At 37.0% G+C, this 26051-nt stretch overlaps 1 protein-coding gene across 1 annotated transcript; it reads left to right on the plus strand.

The window, feature by feature from the left end:
- The first annotated feature begins 221 nt into the window (after positions 1–221).
- triqk (triple QxxK/R motif containing) lies at positions 222–25589 on the plus strand. Its single transcript, XM_028461303.1, has 4 exons — positions 222–381; positions 4377–4451; positions 11776–11861; positions 22426–25589. The coding sequence occupies exons 2-4, from the start codon at positions 4391–4393 to the stop codon at positions 22525–22527; spliced, it is 249 nt and encodes an 82-aa protein (XP_028317104.1). The 5' UTR covers positions 222–381; positions 4377–4390; the 3' UTR covers positions 22528–25589.
- The last annotated feature ends 462 nt before the right edge of the window (positions 25590–26051 follow it).

The following is a 26051-nucleotide window of genomic DNA, read 5'->3' on the forward strand; positions in this document are numbered from 1 at the left end:
TAAAACTTTTGATATATATGTGTGCGTGTGCGTGTGCGTGTGAATTATATGACAAATCCTAAACAAATATCATAAATCCGACTTTATCCCACGGATCTATTTCTTCTTGCCATTATTTTCGTCTGCTTGCCCCGCCTTCTTCTACTCTTATTGGTCAGTACCATAAACTGCTCCCCTCTGATTGGACAGAAAAGATGCCTGTCATACGCGTTGCTCTAAAATCCGGAAATCGGTAGATGAAGTGATGTGTTGGCATTCCGCTGAAATTCAACTCAAAGTCCCACAAAAACGGTCGATTTCGTCGTCCTACGTGTCCTATTGCTGCAGCCGAGCAGTTTATGGTGCACAGTCTCCTTCACTATTTCCACTCTGAGCCACAGTGTGAGTACCCGTGTGATTGTATTGAATTAAACCTGTCTAAAGTTATAATATCGTCTTATAGTTTTCTAGTTTCTGCAGGGATATATATCTATAGACCTATAATTTACACACATTAATAAATATGTATCTGTTTTGTTTTATGTCATCTCCATTTATAAGCTAATAATTACAGGTGTTTTACACAATGTGGGCTGATATTTTTGCTTTTACCTAAATAATTGATTTAAACTAAAGTTAGACTTATGAAATACGTGGGCTAATGCTAAATATGTGATTATACAGTTAGTTGGATTCAGACAATCATTCTTCTTAAATATAAATGTTAAAAATATTATTGAAAACAGTGGTTCTCAACCTGGGGTTCGAGGACGAACCGTAGTTTTAGGGTCTTTGAAATATATATATATATATTCAAATATACACTTATTTTGTTTATTGGTAGTACATTAAACACATTTTATATTATATAAAAGACTAGAACAGCAAATGTTTAAAATGTAAATATGCCCCAAAATACCATTTATGTCTCCTGAATACATATGATTAGGTGAAAAGTGATGTAGTTTATTGAACTGTAGTCCCACTTTTTACATTTCAGTCAAAGAATAACGTGAACAAACAACTCACCTGTTTTCTATAGATATTAAAAGTCCTGTGCTAGTGTAGTACCAAACAGTGATTGTGGGAAATTCGTATTGATTTTAATTTTAACAAGCTTCGTTTTAGTCACCAAAGACCTAACATGCTCACAAAACATATGAAAATGTATTCAGAATTTAAATGAATAGGCTTCTTCTTCATTTGTACTATTTATTTATTTATTTATTTATTTATTTAATTCGGGATTTATTTTTAATTAACTTGCATTGTTTTGCATAGTTTATCAAGGAATTCTTTTGACAATCAAAGATAGAAGAAAATTGAACAATATTCTTTTTTTTTTCTTCAAAAATAAAAAATACTGTACTGTCATTGTTAGTCTACAGTCTCATTTTGTAAAATAAATTGTGAGAGAATCGTATCATGAATCGAATCGTATCGGGAGTTGAGTGAATCATTACATCCCTAGTATGAATATGAAAACGCAGTGCATGGTGAGTGACTCATGTCTGCTCTGAACAAATTGATAACATGTAATGTACTTTTAGACTTCCTGTTGTGCAGTCAAATAGTTCTTCTGCAATCCAAGTATTATATTAGTAATGTTATATAGTGCACCATGCCTGGTCGCTCTGAACTACTACCAACTAGGTCCGACTGCAAATATGTCATTTAGACATTTTCCTTTTATTTTTTTTTGTCCTTTCATCTGCTGACTCTAGTTTTCCGTCGTTGGAGAACAATAGCTATAGTCTATACACCCTTTTTTCCTCATTTGCCAGCACTAACATTGTTTGAAATGTAGCTTAAGACTGTGTTTCTTTAGTATCTAGTGAGATCCAGGTCTCCAGGCAGCAGTATTCTCCCCTGAGAAGGCATCAGTCAGCACTGGCAGCCAGCCACGCTCTGTGAACATGCTAATTCAGTCTCTTTCCTCTTTTTCCCTCGTTGCTTCTCAAGACTCTCCACCACTCACGTTCTTCTTGGTTACCCTCAGATACTTTTTCAATTCACCTCTGTTTACCAAGACCTCAGCTGCATACAAATGTGTCCTTAAAATATTGCAGCAAAACGTTATTTGTCTCTTGAAGAGCACGGCATATCACATCTGAGTTGTTGTTAAAAAAAATAAATAAATAAAAAAAAAAACACACACACAGATACTGACATCAACTCACCCTGGCTTCACTAAGCTTTTTATACAAAGGGCCACACTATTGAATGGCTCTGTGTGGTGTGAGGCTGTATGTCTGGAATTCACAGCAGAAAGCTCGCTGTGAGACAAGATTTTAGGTTGTAGGATGGGAGGAATGCAGGAAACAAGCACACTGACTTTCAACACTGTGTAAAAAGTTATTCTATATACACACGCCTTGACATAAACACAATCGCTGGGTTTCCATTAAAGATTTTCGCAAAATAAAAGTGATATTTCTAAATTTCGACAAATTATAATTGCTCTTTGAACGTGTTTCCATGGAAGGCTGTTTTGGGCAGGAGCCTCGTAACTCCTGTGAAATCTCATCCCGTGAGACTTTGCTGCAGGAAGACGGTCGCTCAGAACCTCCTTATAACAATCTGTATTCCTTTGTTGTTTCATGTCTAATGTGGCACTAATCATTTTCAAGTATAATGCTTAGAAATGTCCCGGTCTCTTCTAGGGGTGTGAAAAAAAAATTGATTTCACGATACATCGCGATTTTTTTTTTTTTTGCGTACCGATTTTAAATAGATAATTTTTTTTTAATCGATTTTTTTTTTTTTAATCAATATTTTTCTTGTATTTTTCACATTTTTGTAAATGTGTGTTTTCTACTGCTGTAGACATTGTCACTTTTAGCCTAACTACTGGGCATGTTGACCAGCTCCTGTTCCTACATAAAAACCTTGAAAATTGTGCTACTTCCGCACCTCCACTCCAGTAGATGGCGCCGTCGATGTATTATTATTAGTAATAATAATAATAATAATAAATAGGATGTTTTGCAGCAAATAGTTTTGACTCAATTTGTCCTCTGAATGATCACTATCTTCTGATGAACATATACACCAACTTGATTTTTATATATATATATATATCTTGTGATATTGCGATAATATTGTTTTGTGACCCAAGTATCGTGATACGTATCGCATTGCAACATCCTTGCCAATACTCACCCCTCGTCTCTTCTTCTCTTTACACATGCCGCGTCATGTTTTCTCTGAGAGAAGTGGTCATGTGACCAGGTACCTCATGTTATGTGACTTGTATTTGCTTAAAAAGTGTTTCCATGGCACTTGTGTGACACATTTAAATATCGAAACGTCTGAAATTCCTCCTCATGAAAGCATTAAAACATTTTTTGCGATATTAGTGTTTTTTTTTTTTTTGAAATTCAGGTGTTTCCATTACCAGTTTTTATTGCGCAATTTAGATTTTGTGCATTTCCAAGGGTAATGGAAACACGGCTAATGTTCTTAAGGGTTCCCGTGGATCCTTAAAAGGTTTTAAATTCATTAATCTAAAAATAATTTGATTTAAGACACAATGTCTTAAATCAATGTTTTTTACACAAGTATAATTTTATGATTGTAATTAGTCTAACATTGCAGCGGGACTCTGTGCAAATGCGTGTCATGCTTATAGCAATTTCAACAACATGGGGAAATTTAACAAAAATGGCCTGTCAAACGAAAATTTTTGTTAATGATTTTTATATTTTGTATTTATGTTGTTTTAGAGATTCATGGCTATTTTTGTAGTCATCTTGTGTGTTTTTGGAGTGTTTTTTGTGTGTATTTTACTGTCATTTTGTGTATTTGGGTGCGTTTAGTTTGGGGGCCACCAGTTGTTGTGCTTACTGTGAAGTTGGTCTTAAATTTAATTTCAAATGTCAATAAAAAGTCTTAAAAATTCTTGAATTTAATTTGACTGAAGCTGTAGGAAGTTAGGAACCCTGTTCTTGGTGATTAAATGGTAACACAACACAACTATAGTCACAGGTTGGCAAAGATGCGTGAAGTGCCGAAGGATACTATTCATATATTTCTCACTTTTTTTTCTTTGTAACTTTCCTTTGAGCTGTCAGGGGAATCAGAGAGAAGTCATGGTGGGAAGGAAAATGGTGTTCGCCCTAATGAGATGAATAGAAAGTGCACACGCTGAGAACGTAACACACTTTAGAAGGTGGTGAGAATTAATTTAATTATGTCTACCAGATGTGGGCAAAGATAAACCATCTGCTTGATCAAAAGTGACTCCTCAAAGTATAGGATTATCTTAAAAGGGATTCTCTGCATTTTTTTAGTTACGGTGCTAATGATGATGAAGCTTTATCAGATTCAAATAAATGATACGATATTAGAGTAAAACTCAAATTGTTTTTTTTTTGTTTTCAATATTTTGCTGTCAGGTTTTTGAAAGAAGATGGGGAGGAAAGACGCCTCTGCAACCAACTTACCAGTGGATCAGTACAGAAAGCAAATTGGTGAGTTTCTGGTTAATCGGTTTGCTGAATCCCAGTAACTAAGTTAAGTAATCAAATTACATTTTTAGGGCCCTAGCACCGAAGGCCCTATTGTTCCCGTAAGGATTTTTCTTATTTTACTGCCACTTTACTCAGGTTTTTTTCAGATAATTTTTTATTGCATAATTTGAAGAAAGTGTCTATCTGTACGGTTGCCGTACGGACAACCTCCGGTGCTATTGGTACGTAGCGTCTTAGGTTTAGGGTTAGGTTTAGTCTCAGTCAGGGTTAGACCTAAACTGGCCAAATAGGGGTGCTGCATACGGATAGAATGTCGGTATATCCGTACGAATAGCCACTACTTAAATTTGAAAGTGCTATTCAGGTTTTCAAGTCATACACATAGCAGTTTGTATACACAAATTGACTGTTAATTTAATAGTACTTCAACTGATTTATGAGATTCATATCAATTCAACAAGTTTGTTAAATTGGATCATGGTGCTTTCAGTAGCAAAACTTCATTGACTGATCAGGATCACTGATCCAGAAAACTCAGAATATCTGGCAAAGAGGCGATTTGACCAAGGTTTGTAATCCGTGTACCAGTTATTCCGTTTTAAAACCAAATCAAAATAACAAATATACAATGTGGTTATTTTGTTTTTCTGACTTAAAACCGAAACAGAAATACAGAAAAACCAAACAAGCAGCGTTTTTCAGTGTTAAAATTCTTCCATTTGTGTGCTATTTGGATATTTACGGGGAAACTAGGACGAGAGCTTCATGTTTTAATCTCACCACACAGAGAGAACTGACAGACAGACTTTTACTCTGCTATGTTTGATAAAATGTTCTTGTATCATGTTGTCCACCTCACACCAATGTCAGTCATAATTTGTGTGTCAATGAAGTTTTGTTAAAGAGTTATTGATGCTGGAAGTCCGAATCTGTGAATATCTGCCAGCTTTACCGAACTGTGTTACGGTCCGAATAGTATCCAGATAAACTGGTTACTGGGCGGACTTTTGATCCTGATCCGAGCATAAAAAGAAGCAACGCATAAGTCACACTACTGGTGAATCGAAATGTTATTAATACGTAAATCAAAACCAAGAAATGGATGTTACATAAAACATGCACATGATATGTGATTAAAGGAACCAGAGGTGGTGTAATGATTCTACTGGTGGTCCTTGTTTCTGGTGATCAACTTCCATATGTGTATAACGTGCAAAAATAATAAATGTTACTGTCCTCAAAAAAGCTGTAATTGTTTTTGAAAAAGTGTCAAATTGTAGAAGTTCTAACATCTATATTGTTCCTCCCACCAGCCTCACAGTCAATAGTCAGTCACCAGAATAGTTGGATACTATTTGGACCGTAAAACCGCAAAACAAAACATAAACGTGAGCAGCTTTATATGAGCTAAAACATCCACAGACTGAATAAAAACATGAGCAGGACCAGAAAACTGCTGAACTAAACCCTTAACAGTCCTATTGTGTGATACGCTGCTTATCTGGTTTTTCTGTTTTGTTTTTAAATCAGTAAAACTAAATTACCACACAGATTATTTGTTATTTTGATTTGGTTTTAAAATGGAATAACCAAAGAATGAAGGGTACACGGTTTGTTTGCGCACTGATTTATTTGTTTAGTTGTAGCTTAGAGTGTGGGTCAGTGTGACCCTGAATAGTGCATCACAGGCCCAAAATAATCTGACAATCACAAGCGCACACACATTTGGAAATGGAAAGACTCTAACAAATGCAGTGCTACTATCTTGTTGCTGTAGGGAAAAGTGGAGTCCCTTGAGAAAATCCAAGCAGTTTCAGCTACTAGTTTCCTTTTTATTTAAAGTTACCAAGTGCCTGAAAAAACTTAACACAAACTTGTCTCCATCTGTAACTTCCATCACTCGGTATGCACTAAATTAGTGGTTCTCAAACTTTTTTGGCCCAAGTTCCCCCTTTTCTCTTACTTCTGAATCCAACTACCATCGTCCAACTACAAAATTTTGCTCAGAATTCTTTAAAAAAACAGATACAGTATAGAGCATAATGATGTAATGAATGAGAATCCCATTGTAAAGAAGTGGAATTAAACAGTATTTAGTGCCTCCTGAATGGATTTATTTCTACAGTTTTTATAATTTCTGTTAATCTCCAAGGCTGAACTTTGTATTTTCAATTCATGTTCTAATCATTTCCATCATCATTATTATGATTATCATTTTTAACTAAAAATACACATTATAAAACCCCATTTGTTTAATGCTTTTGTTTGGTAATTTACCACTTTCTCCCACCTGTCGTGCCATCGTGTACCCCCATTTGTGAAGCACTCCACTGAATCATACATTTTTAAGGCCATTTAGAATAAAAAAAATCAATTTCTTTTAAAGAATAAATAAACAATTATCTATTGTTGTACATGTAGCACACTTAAGGGTGATTTCTCTAACTGCTGAATTGCTTTCATTTTCTTGTATTTAGAAAATATATATATATATATATTTTTTTGTTGAACTGCTGCTTAAACATCACAGATGCATTAAAAAAGAAAGAATATTAATAAATATACCATGAGGCATTGGAGAGCTGGAATTGATTGTGGTAGTAGGCTTTTTGATTGTGTATATATATCTATAGTAGTCGGACTGGTTGTTGCTTAGTACCATCAACTCTGCTGGGGTGCCTTTGCATGTCAGCTGGCTATCAAACGGCTACCATTGACACTCTTTGTATACAATAATAAGCCAGTTATAATTGACTGCTCTAAGAATAGGTAAAAATAAGTAAAGCTAATCATTCTAAGCCTGAAGTGAAATTGTTCCCTTTATTCTAGTAATTGTTACTTCTAAAAACTAGAGGAAAATTGTGCTCGCAGATATAGCCACTTAGATTGTTAAGCACAGAATGGCAAGTTGCAAATTATTACCTTGGGGAAAGGTCATTTCATGTTCTAAAGACACTTGGTCCTGTCAGTTTGCCCTTCCTGCTGGTGTAATTCACTTCTCTATTTTGTAGCTAGGCTACAATTTCTATCACACAAGTATAGCAGTATCCCTCAGTCATTAGGCAATGGCTATATCTATTAGACAAAGCCTTAAAAGCATAGTTTGACAGCTCTCTTCCTTCCCTTTTCAAATGACAAAATCCAACAAAATGGTCGGTGTGGCTGCAGGAACGATTTCTATCATTTTTGTTGTATATGCTGTTGTTTGTTGTAGCTGTAACACATTCAATCATTTGCATACTGATGATTGGCATATTTGTTGGAGTTTTCCTCTTTTTTCACTTTCTGAAAAGTAAAGGAGACATCCAGTGACCTACCTAATGAATTCCCACTTGCCGCTGTCTGATCCTGGCAACATGCTACACATTTCTATTAGTCCTCCACACACTCAGGGCGCGGCGAAGGAGTCATTTAGGAGCAAGAGGGAAATGGAGAAGTAACAAGGGCTCAATATCGGCTTTTAAAATGAAAGACCAAAAAGAATGTTGAGAGGAAATAATTTTCCTCACCCACCACATTCTGCATTTGTCAATACGTGTATAGGAGAAGTCTTTGACTTTATATTAGGGCTGCAAGATTATGGCCAAAATGAAAATCATGATTATTTTGATCAACATTGTAATCACGGTTTTAATTACAATTATTTATCAAGTTAGGTAAAAATGTGTGTTTTTATTACAATAAGTTTGAACAAACAATATATATTCAGTTTACAGTGCAAAATTAAGCTTTAAAATGGAATTATCAGTATACTAAAAAAACAAACGAGCAGGAATTTAAAATGTACCGAAAGCTAACTGAATAAATACACTATTACAGAGTGTAGAGCCCATATTATTAATGTAAATAATGCAGACAATCAGGTTTTAATCATGGTAACTGAAATCGTGATCACGATTAAAATTTGCTTCTTTACATTCTGTCATTTGTTTCTCTGTTAATGTTAATTATCCCCCGCCACAAAGTGTGAAGGAGATATAGGTTTGAGTTCCGTTCTGTGTCCGTTCATCCGAGTTAAAGGGATAACCAAATTTGGTGTGTCGCTTCAGGATATCAATACCTTGGAGTTCGAAAATGAGAAGTGCGCAAATATTTTTTTCTGGAGTTATTGCCCTTTTTCTGTTTTTTTAACTCTATTTGAAGCATCTTCTATGGGGACAGCTTTTCTCAGAAACCGTTGAAGATAACCAACTTTGGTGTGTGGCTTTAGAGTATCAATATCTTGATTGAGTTCGAAAATGAGAGGTGTGCAATTATTTTTTCCAGAGTTATTGCCTTTTCCCCATTTTTTTACTCTGTTCGAGGCATCCTTAAAGGGGACAGCTTTTCTTAGAAACCATTTAAGATAGTTAGTATTTTTCTATTTTGATGTGATATTTTATTCTGTATACATCTACGCTTTTAGATTTTGGACATTTAGGAAGAAGCTGATAGTCATAATGACAACCAATCTGGCGAAAAATGTTGATGACTACCTCTTCTTATTTTATTATTTTGAAGGTTAGTCTCTTGTATTTTTCATTTTTTTCTATATTCATCTGGCCCTGATTCCAGCAACTTGCTGAAATATAAGGCAGAGGGGGTTAATTAGATAGTTGCCACACCTGAACTAATCAACGTGACAAAGCACTTGGCTGACCTACTTTTCCCCTGATTGTCCCTGCCTTCTTTTACACACACACACACACACACACACACACACACACACACACACACACACACACACACACACACACTACATTGAAAGGAAAACAGACTATCATGGTGTTAATTTTTTAACTCCAGAGATGTTTAAAGGTGGGCAGACACTGTGAATTTTTTTTTTTCTTTCTTCAATTGTTTTACTCAGCTCCAGCTCAAATTGTGCAATGTTTTCAACTCACACTATACAGACACTCTGACGCAACCTGACTGCTCACACTGTACGTTCATTCACGACACGTCGGGTTCTTGTTTCCGCAAATGCAACGTAGTAATTAGAAAGAAAAAGAGCTATGAAGCGTCACCATTAAAACAAAAGAAGAAGAAGAACCCAGAAGTGGAAAGACACATGGGAATCTCAGCAAAAAGACCTTTAAAAAAGAAATGGCGGTGATGTGTGTGGACCAGGAATTGGCTGGACAGACGTGGGCAGTACGGTCCGTCAATTCTACAGCGGTCCTACGGTGTTCGCGCATGCGCAGTGTGAGAGTTTGAGGTAAGCTGGTTCGTGGCACTGCTTCAACAGTGCAATAACCTCACGAGGGGTGACCAGGATTTCAAAGAGGTTTGATTTTCGACCACATGATTGCTGATCGGGAGCTGGTCATGAGGTGTTAATCGCTTCTTGTGACCCCGTGTATACTACACGATGCATGACACACGATTTAGCCGAGACTCAGCCCGAACCCCACAAATAGACGCACGAGTAAAAAATTGACTCAAAATGTGCAAAAAATTGCACAGTGTATGCCTGCCTTAAAGGTGCAGTCCGCAACTCTCAGATCCCTCTCTCCCCCTCCCTCCCCGCTGCTCTCTTGCTCTGCCTCCAAAGTTTCCAAAGTCCCTCCCTCAGAGGAGTTAACAAGCTAACGTTATTCCGACAGCAACATCACAGTGATATAACATGCTCTGTTAAAAGCATATTACTGCAGTGCTTCTCTCTCTCAATGTGCACACACCTCAGTAGCAGCAGCAGCAACAACACAGTGCCACTTACAGCAGCCCACACGGAGGCTGCTGCGTGCACACAAACAACACATGCACTACAGAGTTCTAGTGTAACAATTACACATCAAACATAATGTAAATCAAGCAGCAGTAATTACCTTTCAAACAGAAAAGTCACCAATTCCATCTTCTACTCGTCCAGACCATATACTGTAAAAAAGACAGCACTCAAGCGGGAAAGGGGCGGGGACTGTGAGCAACAGCTGTCAGATAGTCCATCAAACAAAATCCTGGCTCTGATTGGTCCTTTTTGCTCGGTCGTGGTGCATTCTGGCAATCTGCCAAAGGCTGCAGGAGCAGCAGGGGGGACTCGCTTTTATAAGAGTTGCAAACTGCACCTTTAAGTTTTAGTTTTGCAGCACTAAGACTTTTCAAGGAATAATACACTTTGTGAAAGCATGCAGAGGCCCCTCTTGCAAGCCAATTTTTAATTTTGTCTTTTGTTAAATGAGTTAAAATCACAAATGCTTATACATACTTTGAATATATTCAAATTGTGAAGCATTTTTGAGTAAACTCCAGGTATCATTCATGTATCTTGCTTCCTTTTCTTTATATGACCAACTGTAGACAGGCAACATCACACTGCAGTTTTCTGACTCATTTGAGCCATCAAACTTTGACTCTCGTTATACTTGCTCCAGTCCGCTATCTTCCCTCATTTCTCCTGCACACACGCAGGCAAACATCCCACACGCACGCTTCAGAATGCTGTTGCAGTTTCACCCTGTTGTTAGGAAAGTTCCTTCTCCTGCAGCGCTTTGTTTCTAATTAGACCAAAGACAGCCGGCTCTGCCATAGTGAAGCTCACACACATTTTGCCAGGTGGCTGCTTTGCCCACAAGCCCCACTCTAGAGAGTTGAGCCCAGGGGAATTCAAGGAAGTACAGGTGAACTGAGCCCAGCCGAGGCTTGGAAAAAGATTTATTGTATACTGGGAATGGCAACGTGTTGAATTAAAGTGCAACATTTCATTGCTACATTTAGCTTTACTTGTCTCAGCTGTGTCTCTAGCTGGGTTTTCCTTTACAGATTTTCACTCATTAAAAGCGACATTTCAGAATGTAGACAAGGCGTTTTGAATGTGTTTCCATTGAAGGTTGTTTTGGGCAGGAGCCTCGTAACTCCAGTGAAATCTCATCCCGCAAAACTTCACTGCAGGAAGATGGACGCTCCAAACCTCCATATAACACTCCACATTCCTTTGTTGTTTCACGTCTAATGTGGCAGTAATAATTTTTAAGTATATTACTCAGAAATGTCCCGGTCTCCTTCTGTTTACATGTACATGTTTTCTCAGAGAGAAGTGGTCATGTGACCAGGTACTGTGACGTGTATTTGCGGAAAAAAAATTTCCATAGCGCTTTTGCGACATTTCAATATCGAAACGTCTGAAATTCCTCCTCATAAAAGCATAAAAACTTTAGCGATATTTGAGTGCTTTTTTTTTTCGAAATTCAGGTGTTTCCATCACCAGTTTTTATTGCGTGACTTTGATTTTATGCATTTCCAAGGTCACCGCACCTTTCAGTGATGCTTGAGGTCTGAAGGAAGTTTTTGTTTTGTATGTATGATTAGTAAAGCCTGGTGAAACATGTATTATTTTCTTTTTCAGGTAAACAAGATTATAAAAAGACAAAGTCGGCTTTAAAAGCAACACGACTGCAAGCTGAAGCAAAGAAAAATTCCTCTGGAATCAGGGTGAGACACCTGGCCTTAGGCTACTATTGTTTCTTCTGTGTCTATTTCTTACATTTGTTCCACCTTTTTATAACACCTGTCTTACTGATGGATTGTGCTGCTGGTCCTTTTCCGAGGCAAATAGTGGTATTTCACCAGATATATGGAGTTGATAATTGGTTATTGAGTCCATCAAAAACCTGTTTATTCATAAGAATATAAAAAACATGTTTTTATTAATTATTTATTCACTACGGTGATGTTAGGCCTTGGCCTGCCGCACTTCCAATGGTGCCCATGGTTGGCTGTTCATAGCAGATGCTCCCCCTTCCCTCAACTACAGTATACTTAAGTAGTTTTTTCTGGTGTCTGTACTTTACTTGAGTATTTCTTTTTTTTTTTTTTTGCCACTTTTTAATTTTACTCCTTTCTTTTTTAAACAAATCTGTACTTTCTACTCCTTACATTTTAAAAAATAAGCTTGTTACTTTTAAGACCTTCAAAGTTGACCTCACAACGTGAAAAGACGATGACCAACAACCGTGAAGCTGGAGGATCCATGTACCAGTTTTTTTACAAGTCTTTAAAATTGTTAAACTCAAAGCTGCTCTTGTTTTTCTTGAGCATTTGCACTTTTTTTTTCTTGACACATTTTATGAACAAACTTTAGTTATTGATTGCTAAATTCTCCAGGTGTTCACAGGTAATGGATTTAACTTGTTTCCATGTACCAGTATTTTACAAGTTCTGTAAAATAAAAGATATGGAATTTTCTGGTTTAAAAACCCTGTCTTATTATTGAAGGGACATTTGTTTTACTTTTTACTTCAATACCTCAACTTTTACCAGTCATCTTTTATTTGAGTATCTATACTTTTACTTGAGTACTGAAGACTAGTACTTTTGCCACCTCTGTCCCTTATCCAGATTTCATAAAGTAAAGGGTGAATGTCATCCCGTGGTATATTAGTATGAAAATGCAACAACTGTTTTAAATCTTGAATTATTATTTTTTTTTACATTGTTTATAGATATGAATTGTATAGTGGGTTTCCATCAAAGCCAAATCCATATTTGGCTCTATTTGTCTTATAGTGCACAGAAATGGAAGGATCAGAGTGAGGATTAAACACTGGGTGAAATGGTCAAATTTTAAAATATGCATCTCTTAGACATGCAAGGCCTCATTAAACATGTCTTTAATCCAATTAGATTAGTCCATATCTTGAAATATTGATACTGGTCATGAATTATTCATGCTTTTCATGCCCAAGACGAGAGAAATTTTCAGGGGTCGGATTAAAAATACCTCTGGGACGAGGATATTAAACCGACTTGGACCTTTTGGCCTGATGTTCGATTGAAATTCAGTCCAAATGTAATGGATATTTGGTTACACTTGCTTTCCCATCGAGTTCTTTTTAGCGTAACAAGTTGAGTGATTTATTTTTTTTTTTTTTTCCACTGCCTTGTGATGAGTTGAAAGCCTCCTCGTTGTTGGCGAGCCTTTGGGTCGACAGCAAAGATTTGGCTGTGCATTTTATGAGCTTGGCTTTGACGTGGAACACGCTGTGTGCATGGAGTTTCTCTTCTTGGAAATAAATGTTTAAACATGCTTTACATCTCTTTTTTTCCAAGCGTAACTACTGTACTTTATATTTGACTTGAGTAACCATGTTTCTGGAAATAACGTGTTGTTGTTAGCAGAGGGTACGAGAGGAGGAAACTAGCAGGAAGTTTAGCCCGTCTTCCCTCTTCACGTTGCCTGGAGAAAAATTGTGATCTTCAAAGTATCTTCAGCCCATTATCCTGTGGCTCAGCAAACAAGGCTGCTTCCTTTTCTAATTAGAGCACTAGCCTTCTGTTCACTTCTGCAACGGTTTCCCAAAATATGAAAAGGAGAAACTGTGCATGGGATTGGCAGAGGATGCAGTTCGCTCCCAGCAGGGTTAGGGTCAATTACATTTTTTCAGTTACGTTTATAATTACAATTCAATTATGATCATATTGACCAGCATTTTGTGCAATTCCAATTCAATTCCAATAATTTTTTATCATCAGAAAGTCAATTGCAATTATGTTCTCAGTTACTAAAGTTCAATAACAATGACTCACAATTACTGAGTCTGAAATAAATAACCTAATAAAAGTTAACTTAATAATTGTTAACTACATATGAGTAGAACTGTACATAGAACTGTAACATGGTTTTGTGACAGCAGCAGATTTTTGAAATTACAAATACAATTATAATTACACCAAAAATATAATTAACCAATAAGAATTATAATTGACCCCAACCTTGACTGGTGCATCATATGGCATGTAAGAGTGTAACTTTTGTTACCACATCATTTCACTGTATTTTGAAGTATTTCTGACAGTAGCATTCTTTTTTTTTCTTTATTGATCAAATTTCTCCATTAATTACAGCCTATTCGTAGGTGGTTTGTATTGTATGCTGTGCTTGACTCATAAAGTATCTGCCATCGTTGAAACTAGGGGAAGTTCTGTTTCTTTAGCAACATCTACGCTCTTTGTCAATAAACTACAAAGCCAGAGAGATGCATTCATATACAATAGAGCAATCAAGTGCGTAAAGCCGAGATAAAAGTAACAGCTTCTGCTATAGTCGGTGACTAAAGCATATTGTTGGATGTGTGTTTATTATTCTAGCCTTGAGGTTTAAAAGGCTTAGTGACACATGTGGTTTAGTAATGCTCATTCAAAGACTAATACCTGTATCACATGGGGTGGGGGGCAGGGAGGCACGTTTTCTGCCGTTTTCTTTTTCAGATTCCGACATGCTTACTTTCTCTACCATAGATGTCAAAAGGAAAATGGGACACGTTTGGTGTAAAAATGGTTCTAAATACACACAACAGCCAACTTCTAGACATGAAAATAATCTCAATAACCGTCAAATCCATTTAACAATATCAAGGACTTGCGTTGGTAAATCAAAAAGAATTGTTCGGTATTTGTATTTGCTACCTCCGCCAAGGAGGTCATTCACCAGCATTAGTTTGTTTGTCTGGATCAAAGGTACTTCACGGATTTTGGCAAAATTTCAACCAAAGATAGACCTTACACCATGGAAGATTCCATTAAATTGTGGAAGGGATCCAGATCAATATACTGATTCTGGATCAGTTAGAAAAATCCTTAACTCTCATTGTTGGGGGAAATTAAAAATATTCTTATCTTGAGTCACAATTGACCGATTGTTATGAAGTTTGACAATTATGTTGGATTGGTTCCTGAACTACCCCACCAAGTTTCATTATCTGGCTTGATAGGATATTTGGTGCTTGGCAGAGGTTTCTGCCTTTATGTTTTTATTATTCTAGTTTTTATTATCCCCTGCCACAAAGGGGGATATAGGTTTGAGCTCCGTTTGTCCTTCCGAGTTAAAGGGGACAGCTTTTTTCAGAAACTGTTTAAGATAGGATAACCAAATTTGGTGTGTGGCTTCAGGGTATCAATACCTTGTTGGAGTTCGAAAAAGTGCACTTTTTTTTTTTTTTTTTCAGTTATTGCCCTTGTTACGTTTTTTTTTTTTACTCTGTTTGAGGTATCTCCAAAGGGAACAGCTTTTCTTAGAAACCGTTTAATCGGTGTGTGACTTCAGGGTATAAATACCTTGATGGAGTTAGAAAATGAGAAGCACAAAATAATTTTTTCCAGCGTTATTGCCCTTGTTTTGTTTTTTGGATTCCTTTTTGGGTATATTTAAAGGGCACAGCTTTTCTCAGAAATCTTTTAAAATAGGATAACCAAAATCGTTGTGTGGCTTCAGGGTATCAATACCTTGATGGAGTTTGAAAATGAGAAGCGCGCAATTATTTTTTCCGGAGTTATTGCCCTTGTTTTGTTTTTCTTTACTCTGTTCCAGGTATATTCAAAGGTGACAGCTTTTCTGAGAAACCGTTTAAGATAGTTAGTAATTTTATATTCTGTTGAATCCATGCACCCACTGTTTTAGATTGGCCTGGTCATAAATGTTAATTCAGTGATCATCCCAACATTTACTGGAGTGGCTTGTTTTCAAAGGACACTTCCCAGAAGTTTACCGTATTTTTCGGACTATAAGGCGCACTTAAAATCCTTTAATTTTCTAAAAAATTGACAGTGCGCCTTATAATCAGGTGCGCTTTATGTATGAAATTAATATGTCAAAATGGTTTAGTACAACTTTGATAAACTATGAAGCTGCACCACTTGATGGATTTTTGGCGCTTTAGGGCTACCGTAGTCAGACGCCTCGTGGAGTGATATGTACCAGTACTGTGCTTCAACATACTGAACTGAAAGAGTGTATTGTTCTGTATTTTATGTGTTAAACCTGAACAATGTTGAGAGTTATTGTTAATGAGTTGAATAAAGTTTGACTTATCTGACTATTTTGTTTCGCTTAATGCGTCTTAATAATAATAATAATAATAATAATAATAATAATAACAAACCGGTGTGCCTTATAGTCCGGTGCGCCTTATGTATGAAAATAGACCCAGTCATACCCATTCATTGATAGTGCGCCTTATAATCCGATGCGCCTTATAGTCTGAAAAATACGGTACGTACATCATACATTGTCTGCCACCCACCTACAGCCTCAGAAACACTGAGTCTAATAGGTTGCGCACAGATTGACTTCCATGTGCAAACACAAACGGGCCCAGAAGGAATAAAAATGGGACCAAATGAGGGGATGTCTGCTGAGCTGTGGCTTGGCGCCAGGGTGACAGAGACCAGGCTCTCACCATGCTGAGTGTGCTGCAGCTGTCGCCTGCACTGAGAGCCACATGATGAAGATGATGATGATGTGTTTGGGCCCAATCCAAAGGTCTCCATCAAAATGTGGGCAGAGAGAGGCTGTGTTTGTGTTTGAGTGCGTGTGTGGGTGCACAAAAAATGCGTTTGTGAGGGGAGGCGAGAGTCAACGCAGTGGGCTACTCTCCTCCAAAACAATGATCTCAATCAAGTGCAGGTGCTTTCTAAAACTCAAGTGTTTTCAGTGAAACCCCTTCAGCTTGTTTTCACAGACAATTCACTAGAACCAGCTGTTTTCTTTTTCTGAAACCTAATGCCAGTAAGGAAGAGGAAGGAAAAAGGGAATCATGTGGTTTGTAATTTTCTGTGTCATTCAGTTTTTCCCGTGAGTCAGTGGATTACTCGTCTGTGTATGCAGCAACGTTTCTTTAGCACGTTGTTTGAGAATCCGTGAACCCTTTGTTCTTTGGTTATTCCTTTTTAAAATCAAATCAAAACAACAAATAAACAGTGTGATAATTTTGTTTTACTGACTTCAAACCAAAACAGAAATACAGAAAAACCAAATAAGCAGCATTTTTGCTGTTTGTGTGATATTTGGGTATTTAATTGGAAATTACAGCTGAAGTCCGCTGCACCTGGTTTCCCTCTCCCCTAGACATATTAAGGAGGCGACTCCCTTCCCGTGTGTGGGCGTGGTTCCAGTGCCTCTAACTGACACGTCCTCAGCATCTCAGATCAGAGAGAAGTGCTTGTTTTTCTATGATTTTTAGACTTAATTTTATGTACTTAGCAATTTTTTTTTCATCTTTCAAATTTGGCTCAGTGGTCAGTGACACGTTTCTGTGGTGTGACAAACTCCTAACACAAATTTATTTCTGTTTTACACGGACTTTAATTGTTTTACGGTGTAGGCGATCTTAACAGTGTTATGGTCCAAATAGTATCCAAATATTCTGGTGACTGACTATTGACTGTGAGGCTGGTGTGAGGAACAATAGATGTTAGAACTTCTACAATTTGACACTTTTGCAAAAACAATTACAGCTTTTTTGAGGGCAGTAAAAATATTTATTTTGCACGTTATAATACCGCTAACGACAGCTGTCAACACTCACACGGAAGTTGATCACAAGAAACAAGAAGCACCAGTAGATTCATACACCACGTCTGGTTCCTTTAATCACATATGCGCATGTTTTACGTAACATCCTTTTTTTTTTTTGGATTTATTTATGTATTAATAACGTTTCAATTCACCAGAAATGTGACTTATGCATTGCTTTTTTTTTTTTTTTGTCTGGGAGCAAAAGTCCGCCCAGTCACCAGTGTAATTGGATACTATTTGGACCGTAACACTGTCCGGTAAAGTAGGCACATTATTGACAGATTCAGACTTCCAGCATCAATAACTCTTTAACGAAACATCATTGACGCACAAATTACGCCTCTGCCATTGGTGTGAGGTGGACAACATGATACAAGATCATTTTTTATCAAACGTAGTAAAAGTCTGTCTGTCGGTCCCCTCCGTGTGGTGGTTAGATTAAAACATGAAGCTCTTGTCCTAGTTTCCTCGTAAATATCCAAATATCACACAAATGGAACAAGATTTAATTTAAAAACAGAAAAATGCTGCTTGTTTGTTTTTTTCTGTTTTGGTTTTAAGTCAGTAAAACAAAATAACCACACTGTTTATTTGTTACTTTGATTTGGTTTTAAAACGGAATCACCAAAGAAAGAAGGGTACACGGATTCTCATCACACAGTGGACCCACAGATGGGGAGGACTTTTACTTCCTGACACAAAAAACTAGCAACACATAAGTCACATTACTGATGAACTGGTGAATTGAAATGTTAGTAATACATAAAATAAAAATAAAACAATGGATGTTACGTAAAACATGCATATATGTGATTAAAGGAACCAGAGGTGTTGTAGTGAATCTACTGGTGCTCCTCGTTTCTTGTGATGAACTTCTGTGTGTGTTGACGGTTGCCTTTAGTTGCTAGTGGTATCATAAATATATATTTTTTATTTGTTATTTTGATTTGGTTTTAAAATTGAATAACCAAAGAACAAAGGCTCCACGTATTTATAAGTTACAAACATGTCTTTATTTTTTTTAGTTTTTGTTTATCCAAAGCAACCAAAGGACATTTGTAAAAAGCAGAAAACAATCAAGCCTCCATGATTTGATAAGTTTCCTTTTCTCTGAGGCTTCTGCAAAATAGAAAAGCAAATCAAGCCTTTTCACGCCTGGCGGTTAATATATGAAACTAAAGTGCATGAAATTTAAAAGTTTTCCAAATAAGCAGCGACTTTAAGCTGTTTGGAGGCTGCTGGGATGTAGATAAACGCAGTGCACGGCTAATGAAGACCAATGCTAATGATGACTGCGCACTCCAACGTGTTCACAGATAGCAGCGGATGCTGTGAAGCCTTTTAATTGTCACAACCCCCATCCTCTTTGTCAGAGAAGAATTAATATTAGCCCCTCACCGCCCCTCATTTGCAACAAGCCTTATCTCCAACTTGTTTTCTCTTTCATTCGCACTCATGTTTTTAATTTTCTCGCTACAGTTTAGCCCCCGAGCTGAATGTGGTATTTCCTCTGCGAAATACTCTAAAAATACTCAGTTATCTACACTGGTTGTTCTACTGTTTAAAAGTTTGCTTAGGTTTATGTTGTATGGTATATCAATATTTTAATAAAGATGAAAAGCCATTTTAAATTAATTTGTACAATATGACAATCCCTAAATCCTGAATGTATTTGTCACTTTTTGCTGCTGTGGCCCAGTTTGCATTGTAAACCTAATTTCCCCCCATTCAAATCAAATATTTCCTTTTGAATACCCTCCAATCAGACTGTACTCTGCACCCTTTTAAAGCCCTCCAAGCTCTCCAGTGTTGATTAGAAAGTTTTCTTGCTAATGAGTTCTCTTGATAAAGAATAACTGGCATTGTTCAATACTCTGAGTGCCCCTAATGAAACTCCAGCTGATGAAGATTGTAATCGTATGAGCACCACATAATGAACCAGCTCCAAACTCCCCATTTTCAACTTGAATACCACTCCAATGGAAAGCCTCAATTTGTTTGACAATGAACTAATGTGAAATCTTTTAAAAGGGCCAGAAAATGTTAGTCCTTGGAAAAAAAATTGGGTAAGAAATGTATAAAACTTGATTGCAGAGTTAAAACCTGAAAGGCACTGAAAGTGTTTATTGAACCTGATCTGATCTGATCTGGTTCAATTAAACAGATTCTTACAACAACAAGTAAAACACACACATGTATTTAAATTTGAAGCGTGTGACTTTTGAACCAAATTCACAAGCATGATTACTTTTTAAAGAAAGTGTCCCCTGATCCAGCACACCTGATAGTAAACACAGCTCGTTATCAGGCCTTCCACAGAGCTGCATGATGAATTCATTAGTTTCAGGTGTGTTGGAACAGGCAGCCAACTAATACGTACATGCATTGGATTTTATATCGCGCTTTTTCATAGACACCCAAAGCACTTTACATTGATGTGCATTATTCTTTCACTCCACACACGGTGGTGGTAAGCTACTATTGTAGCCACAGCTGCCCTGGGGCAGACTGACAGAAGCGAGGCTGCCATAATGCGCCATCGGTCCCTCCGACCACCCACGGCACTCACACACACACCACATTCATACGAGGCAATGTGGGTGAAGTGCCTTGCCCAAGGATACAACAACAACAATGACTTGGATAGAGCGGGATTCGAACCCCCAACCCTTCGGTTATTGGACGACTTATTGAGCCATGGTCATCTACGCTGCAATACATGCTGCACGATGGCACCGCCAGACCACAGTGGACCACCAGGCAAAATAAATCTATTCAAGAGTCACTAAATATGGGTTTTTCAACCTTGGGGTCGGAACCCCATGTCGGGTCACCTGGAGTTTAAAAGGGGTCGCCTGAAATTTCAGAAAAATTGAAATAGCTTTTTGCAATTTTTTAAATATTTAAAAAATAAGACATTAAACAGCTGTATTTCTATACATCTGGTTCAACTAAAATGCAGTAAAAAAAATAAAATAAAATCTGAGCTCAAACATGATCAAAAACGAATTCTCGAAAAAAAATTGTCTTTGGGGTCGTCAGAAATTTTTAATCTCGAAATGGGGTCACGATCTAAAAAAGGTTGGGAACCACTGAATCAAATATTGTTTTTTTCCCCACTTATTTAGAAAATGTTATTCTTTAAAATGTGTGTTATCACTCGTTTATGCTCTATAGTTGTTTTTAAATAGTTTTCTAAGCAAAAATATTGTAGTCGGACAAAGGGGATGCTTGGATTCAGAAATAAAAGAAAGGGGGCACTTGGGCCCAAAAAGTTAGATAACGACTGGATTACACAAACATTGTCATTAATATTATTGAGGGCATTTAATAACCATAACTCAGGCCTTAAAAATCCCATATTAGCATATCATACATTCTTAAATCAAGCTGGGTTTTAATTAGAACTTTGTTTTTTTTACCTTGTCTGCACAACTCCATATGTAGTGCAGTGTTTTTGCGACAGAATTAAGGAATTTATTTTATTGCGTAATAATTGTGACCATCACCAGCCCTCCCTAAGGAAGAGTAAAAAAGGGAAGAGTGAGTCAGGGTAGAAAAATGGAAGTGGTGGGGATGAGTCGACTGTTTTAAAAATAAGTTATGGAATTTTTTTAAAAAAAACAAATGATTTTACAGGATTAAAGTTATGTTAAACAAAAAATGTTCATTATTTCTGTCACAGCTAAACCTTCCTTTTAGCATGTATCACGTTTCCCTTTATAAATGTCTCTGTGCAGCTGTGTTTGTGTCATTAATAAACAAATAGTCCACTCTATTGGGACCAGTTTTTATTTTTTAAAAAGGAAAAAAAACCCATGACCAAACTAATTAGTATTTCTGTTTGTGCTAACAGAAAATTATGAAATGCTGCTACTTTTGAAAAGCCTTCGAAGTAAACACATTTGTTTAATTGACCATTTCTCTACATGTGAGAAGTAGTTTTTACACATTTTGTTTTTATAAACACAGGTTATTTTTTTTGTTGTTGTTCATTTTCAGTATACCCAAAGGATATAAGTACAGAGTTGGGATTACAAAATGCCATGCTAAACATAAAACATGTATTTAGAAATATAGTTTGTTTACCTGCCGTAGTGTGGAAAATAATCAAAATCCATCATTCAGATGTGAACAGAGCATTATGAATATATAAAAGCAGAGTTCGCATTTGACCCTGAATCATTGTTCATGCTTTTTGGTAATTACAGATATTAATGGTGCAGTACTCGCTAAAGAGGGACGTGCTCAAAGTGCATTTTATACGACATCTGAATGTTTTTTGGGGGACAAAAAAACCCAAATTAAACTACCATTACATATTCATGTAATTGTATCTTTTCAATAGATAGAGGAAGGGTTACGCCAAGGCTTGCTGCATTACCATGTTGAATTCTCCAGCAAGTTGGAGCACAAATGAACATAAACCTTGAACTGGGATGTAAAACTAAATGGGTTTTTCCTTTTTGCACACATTTCTTTTCAATTTTAAATCCAAATTTGTTCCTCACATACTTTGTGCGTCAGTGCAGGATTACCGATCCTGCAGTTATTGTCCGTTTGTAACACCAGGTGCTGAATCTAACCACGAAACAACTTCTAGATTAGATGTAAGATTATTCACCTTGAATTTCACCATATATAATATTTTGTGAGCTTTTATTGGAATAAAATGTAATGTAAACATTTCTTTTTCTCTTTCAGGACGCATTGCTGGTCATCGCAGCAATCGCTTTGTTTGTGCTCTGTGTTTACGCCTTTTTCTACCTCAATCTGAGCACAGAACTCAATCTGGATGCGGACTAATCAGTGTGCTGAACACTCACAGCTCAAATGAGAAGAGGGAGAACTGAGATCCTCTGGATACGGACCACAGAGATGAAGATTTTCACTTTTGGACAGCTCAATACAATCAGCTAGTCTGTTTTTATAAATAGTTGGTTTTGTATGTTTTTAATGCTGTGCAGACACTAGAAATTATTTTGCACAATATAAGGCGCCCATGGGTTTTTTTTTTTTACAAATAGTAAAGCCTAATAAATTATGCTGACAAAAAAAACTACAACTTCATATGGTCAAGTGAGTCATTGAGTAAATAGTAAAAAAGTGACAAAAAATGACTTGTTGGGATTTATTGACTATTGCTCATCCTGAATGCATTTGTAAGGACAGGCACTGAAGCTGGATAAAAAAGTTGTGCCTCACTGTTTCCTATTTATTTAATTACAAACAGTCATTCCAGCCTAAATTCAGGATTCTGTGCAGGACAACCAAGTTTTTCAACCACAAATTTACACATTGTACCTAAACCAATTCAACTGATGGCATCCACAAATGCACCAAATGGCCTTTTAACCTCAGAAAAGCTATCTAGAATTAGGGATGCATCTGAAGTTCAAGCTGTTTCTATGTAAAGTTTGGAATCAACTGCTCGACTTTGGGAAACTTTCCATAAAGCTCTGTAGATCCTTCTAATCTGGCAGATTAGAATTTCTAAAGTCTCTCTATTCTCTGCTCTGTTTGACTCAACATTTATAAACCTTTCTTTCAGCATTTTTATGACCCATAACACTTTGTTGTAGAGTTGCTTTTGTTCCTGCTGTTATACTACTACTATGTAGAGTTGGACACAATTTCTTACCATTAAAACTTTCACGATTAACTCATTGTAAAGCTGATGACAATCTCTCACTGTGGTACATTCAAATCTACCTCAAACACCTGGTTTACGTGACAACGATTTGTTTGTTTCCATTTTTGTTTCCAAAAGGTTCCGCATTCACATGGCAACGTTTTCAAAACAATCTCGGTTTACACGAGACTGCGGGAAGCATCAAAAAACGATGTAGTATTCATGCCGGGCCAATAGATGGCAGTATGATTTTGCAATGAACCAAAAGAAGCGCAGTCGTGTGCAGTCTTTGGACTGTAACTGAACTTCTCCAACAAAGCGTTGATTTACTTTACTGTCACTTGGATCAGAGGAGACGTATTTTGTGCCTGCACCAGATTCTGACCACAATCACAGAGCTTTTCTCCTACTGAGAGCTATTTGCCCAAACCCGGGGTCCCGCTTAATTTCTATCTTTTTAACACGGACTCTGGTTGGACTCGGATCAGGTGACGTGTTTGAATAAGCGCAAGATGACGCACAAATGTTTGCTGAGGAGGTGAATGGAGGCTGTCCTCTGGTATATGAATAAATTGTTATAAAATGCATAAATAACTTGTGTTGCTGCAACGTAAACCGCTACGTAGCGTCTGTAGCATCACATGAAGATGTTTACAGTTGTAATGTATGCAGAACGAATGACTAGTAAATAGAGCTGAGTTATTAAAGAAACTTGCTTACATGTGCATGCCACACACAGATGTGAATATTGAGAGATCGGGTTTATTCGGGTTCGGGCCATATTCTGACGGCTACGGGCCGGGTCTGACATTGTAGGTTTGATGAAAGCTAACATCTGAGGCTCTGCAGCCTCAGTGCGCATGCCCACAACACAGAAAGTTTAGTTCCCCTGTTTACACGAAGACGGAGGGGGAAGCGTTTTCAAGAACTTCCATTTTGAAGCCCCTTTTTAAAAAAGTTCAGTTTTCAAGCACCAAAAATGCCGTAAATGCTGTAAATAAACCACCAAAATGTCATTGCATTTTGGTGGTTTATTTACACGGCAACAGAACTTTTGCGTTTTCACGAGAATACCGTCTCTTGTAAACGCGGCCTAAGTTCCTTAAAGTGATTTGTTATTTAAAATCTGTTAACAGTAGCACTAAGCAGGCCGAATAGCTGGATTTGACTGATATTTTTGCGATCTACTGCAAATTGTACATAAGAAAACTGCTTGCATGCATTCAAAGAAACTATTCACTTTCAAGTCCGAGCTCTGCTGATCCCACTCTGCACAGTCACGTCCCACTGTTTTCTTCCAACATAAAAATATAAATCTCTCTTGCCACAATTGAGACAAACCCTTGCCTCACATTCCAGTGCACAAACCTTTCCGATAGATATCTGGAGATCGCAAAGTGTGAGATTACAATCCACAAAGCCCCTCATCCTGATGGAAAATGTGTGCAGAATACAAAACAACACATTGCACCTGCTGCATATAGACCGGCGTCCTCGGGGTAGGCGTTGTAAATATGATCTAATGCTTCCTTTGAATGGAAGTAATGGAGATGAATAGTGATGAGCCTTAATGTTTCACATGAGAAACTTTTTAGTTCTATTTTGTTTGAATTTCTGTTCACTTAAATATTAAAGGCGAGGGATGAGACAAAGGTTTTGGTTTGATCAGCATTTCTTTTCACGGTGCTTAGACTGACCTTCAGTTAATCTTACAGTTCAACTGATTCCTTAGAAAGAATTCATATGAAATGCTGTGATTGCTTATAGGACGAACATCCAGTTGTTGTTGTTTTTTTTTTTGTTTTGATCGTGTGATTTTTAAATATAAATCAATCTTTTCACTTTCTCTAGAACTTCTTCTCTCAATAACATGTAATTCCCACTAGTTTTGTTGTATCTAGTTTGTTTTAAAAGCATCTCTTGGGCGTACCCTGACCTTGTTCTATTCCCCATCGAAGATTTCGGTTTCTGCGTTTGCTCCCCATTTCTCCCATGACCTCACAACCTCTCGTAAAAGACTATATGTCAAAGAAACCATTATAACTAGCGTGCACTACCGCACCCTCACCCAGTGGCTTTCATCTCACCTCGGCACGTCCAGGCCCCCTCCTCAGTCCCTGGAGTCACTCACATGTGAAACAAAAGATGGCTCAGCCTAATAGAGCTTCATACATGACACCTGTTATCTCAAAGGTCAACATTAACAACTATGAGGGCCTTGACATCAGCACAATAGAAAAAGTCTTACATTCCACTCATTGGTTGTCATTGGTATTGAGACATCTTTATATTCTTGCACATAAACTTTAATGACAACCAGTTCCACTGTGATATTCTATAGGGTTGAATATGAATGTAATGTATAATTTCTCATTTTATCTCGCATAAATCCAACGTTTCTAGTTCTGAATGGGTTGAAAGTGACAGATGTATGTCTTCATACTTTAAGCAGTTTTGTACTCGTCAAAATAAATGTAATATCATTGTTACAATAGTGTCACGGCTTGTGCTTTGTCTTTGTGATATTTATCGTAATCTATCTTTGTCTAATTGTTTCATTTTATCAGTTTTTATTTGTAAAATCCCTTTAAAACCTGACAATTTAAAGGGATCAGACATAATTTTACTGCTTCGCTGCTGATATTTGGAAGGAAATGTTCCGTTTTAATGAGCCCCTGTGTTCATATAGGATATTAAA

The sequence above is a fragment of the Gouania willdenowi genome, chromosome 11, assembly GCF_900634775.1.
Source record: "Gouania willdenowi chromosome 11, fGouWil2.1, whole genome shotgun sequence".
In the NCBI taxonomy this organism is placed as follows: Eukaryota; Metazoa; Chordata; class Actinopteri; order Blenniiformes; family Gobiesocidae; genus Gouania; species Gouania willdenowi.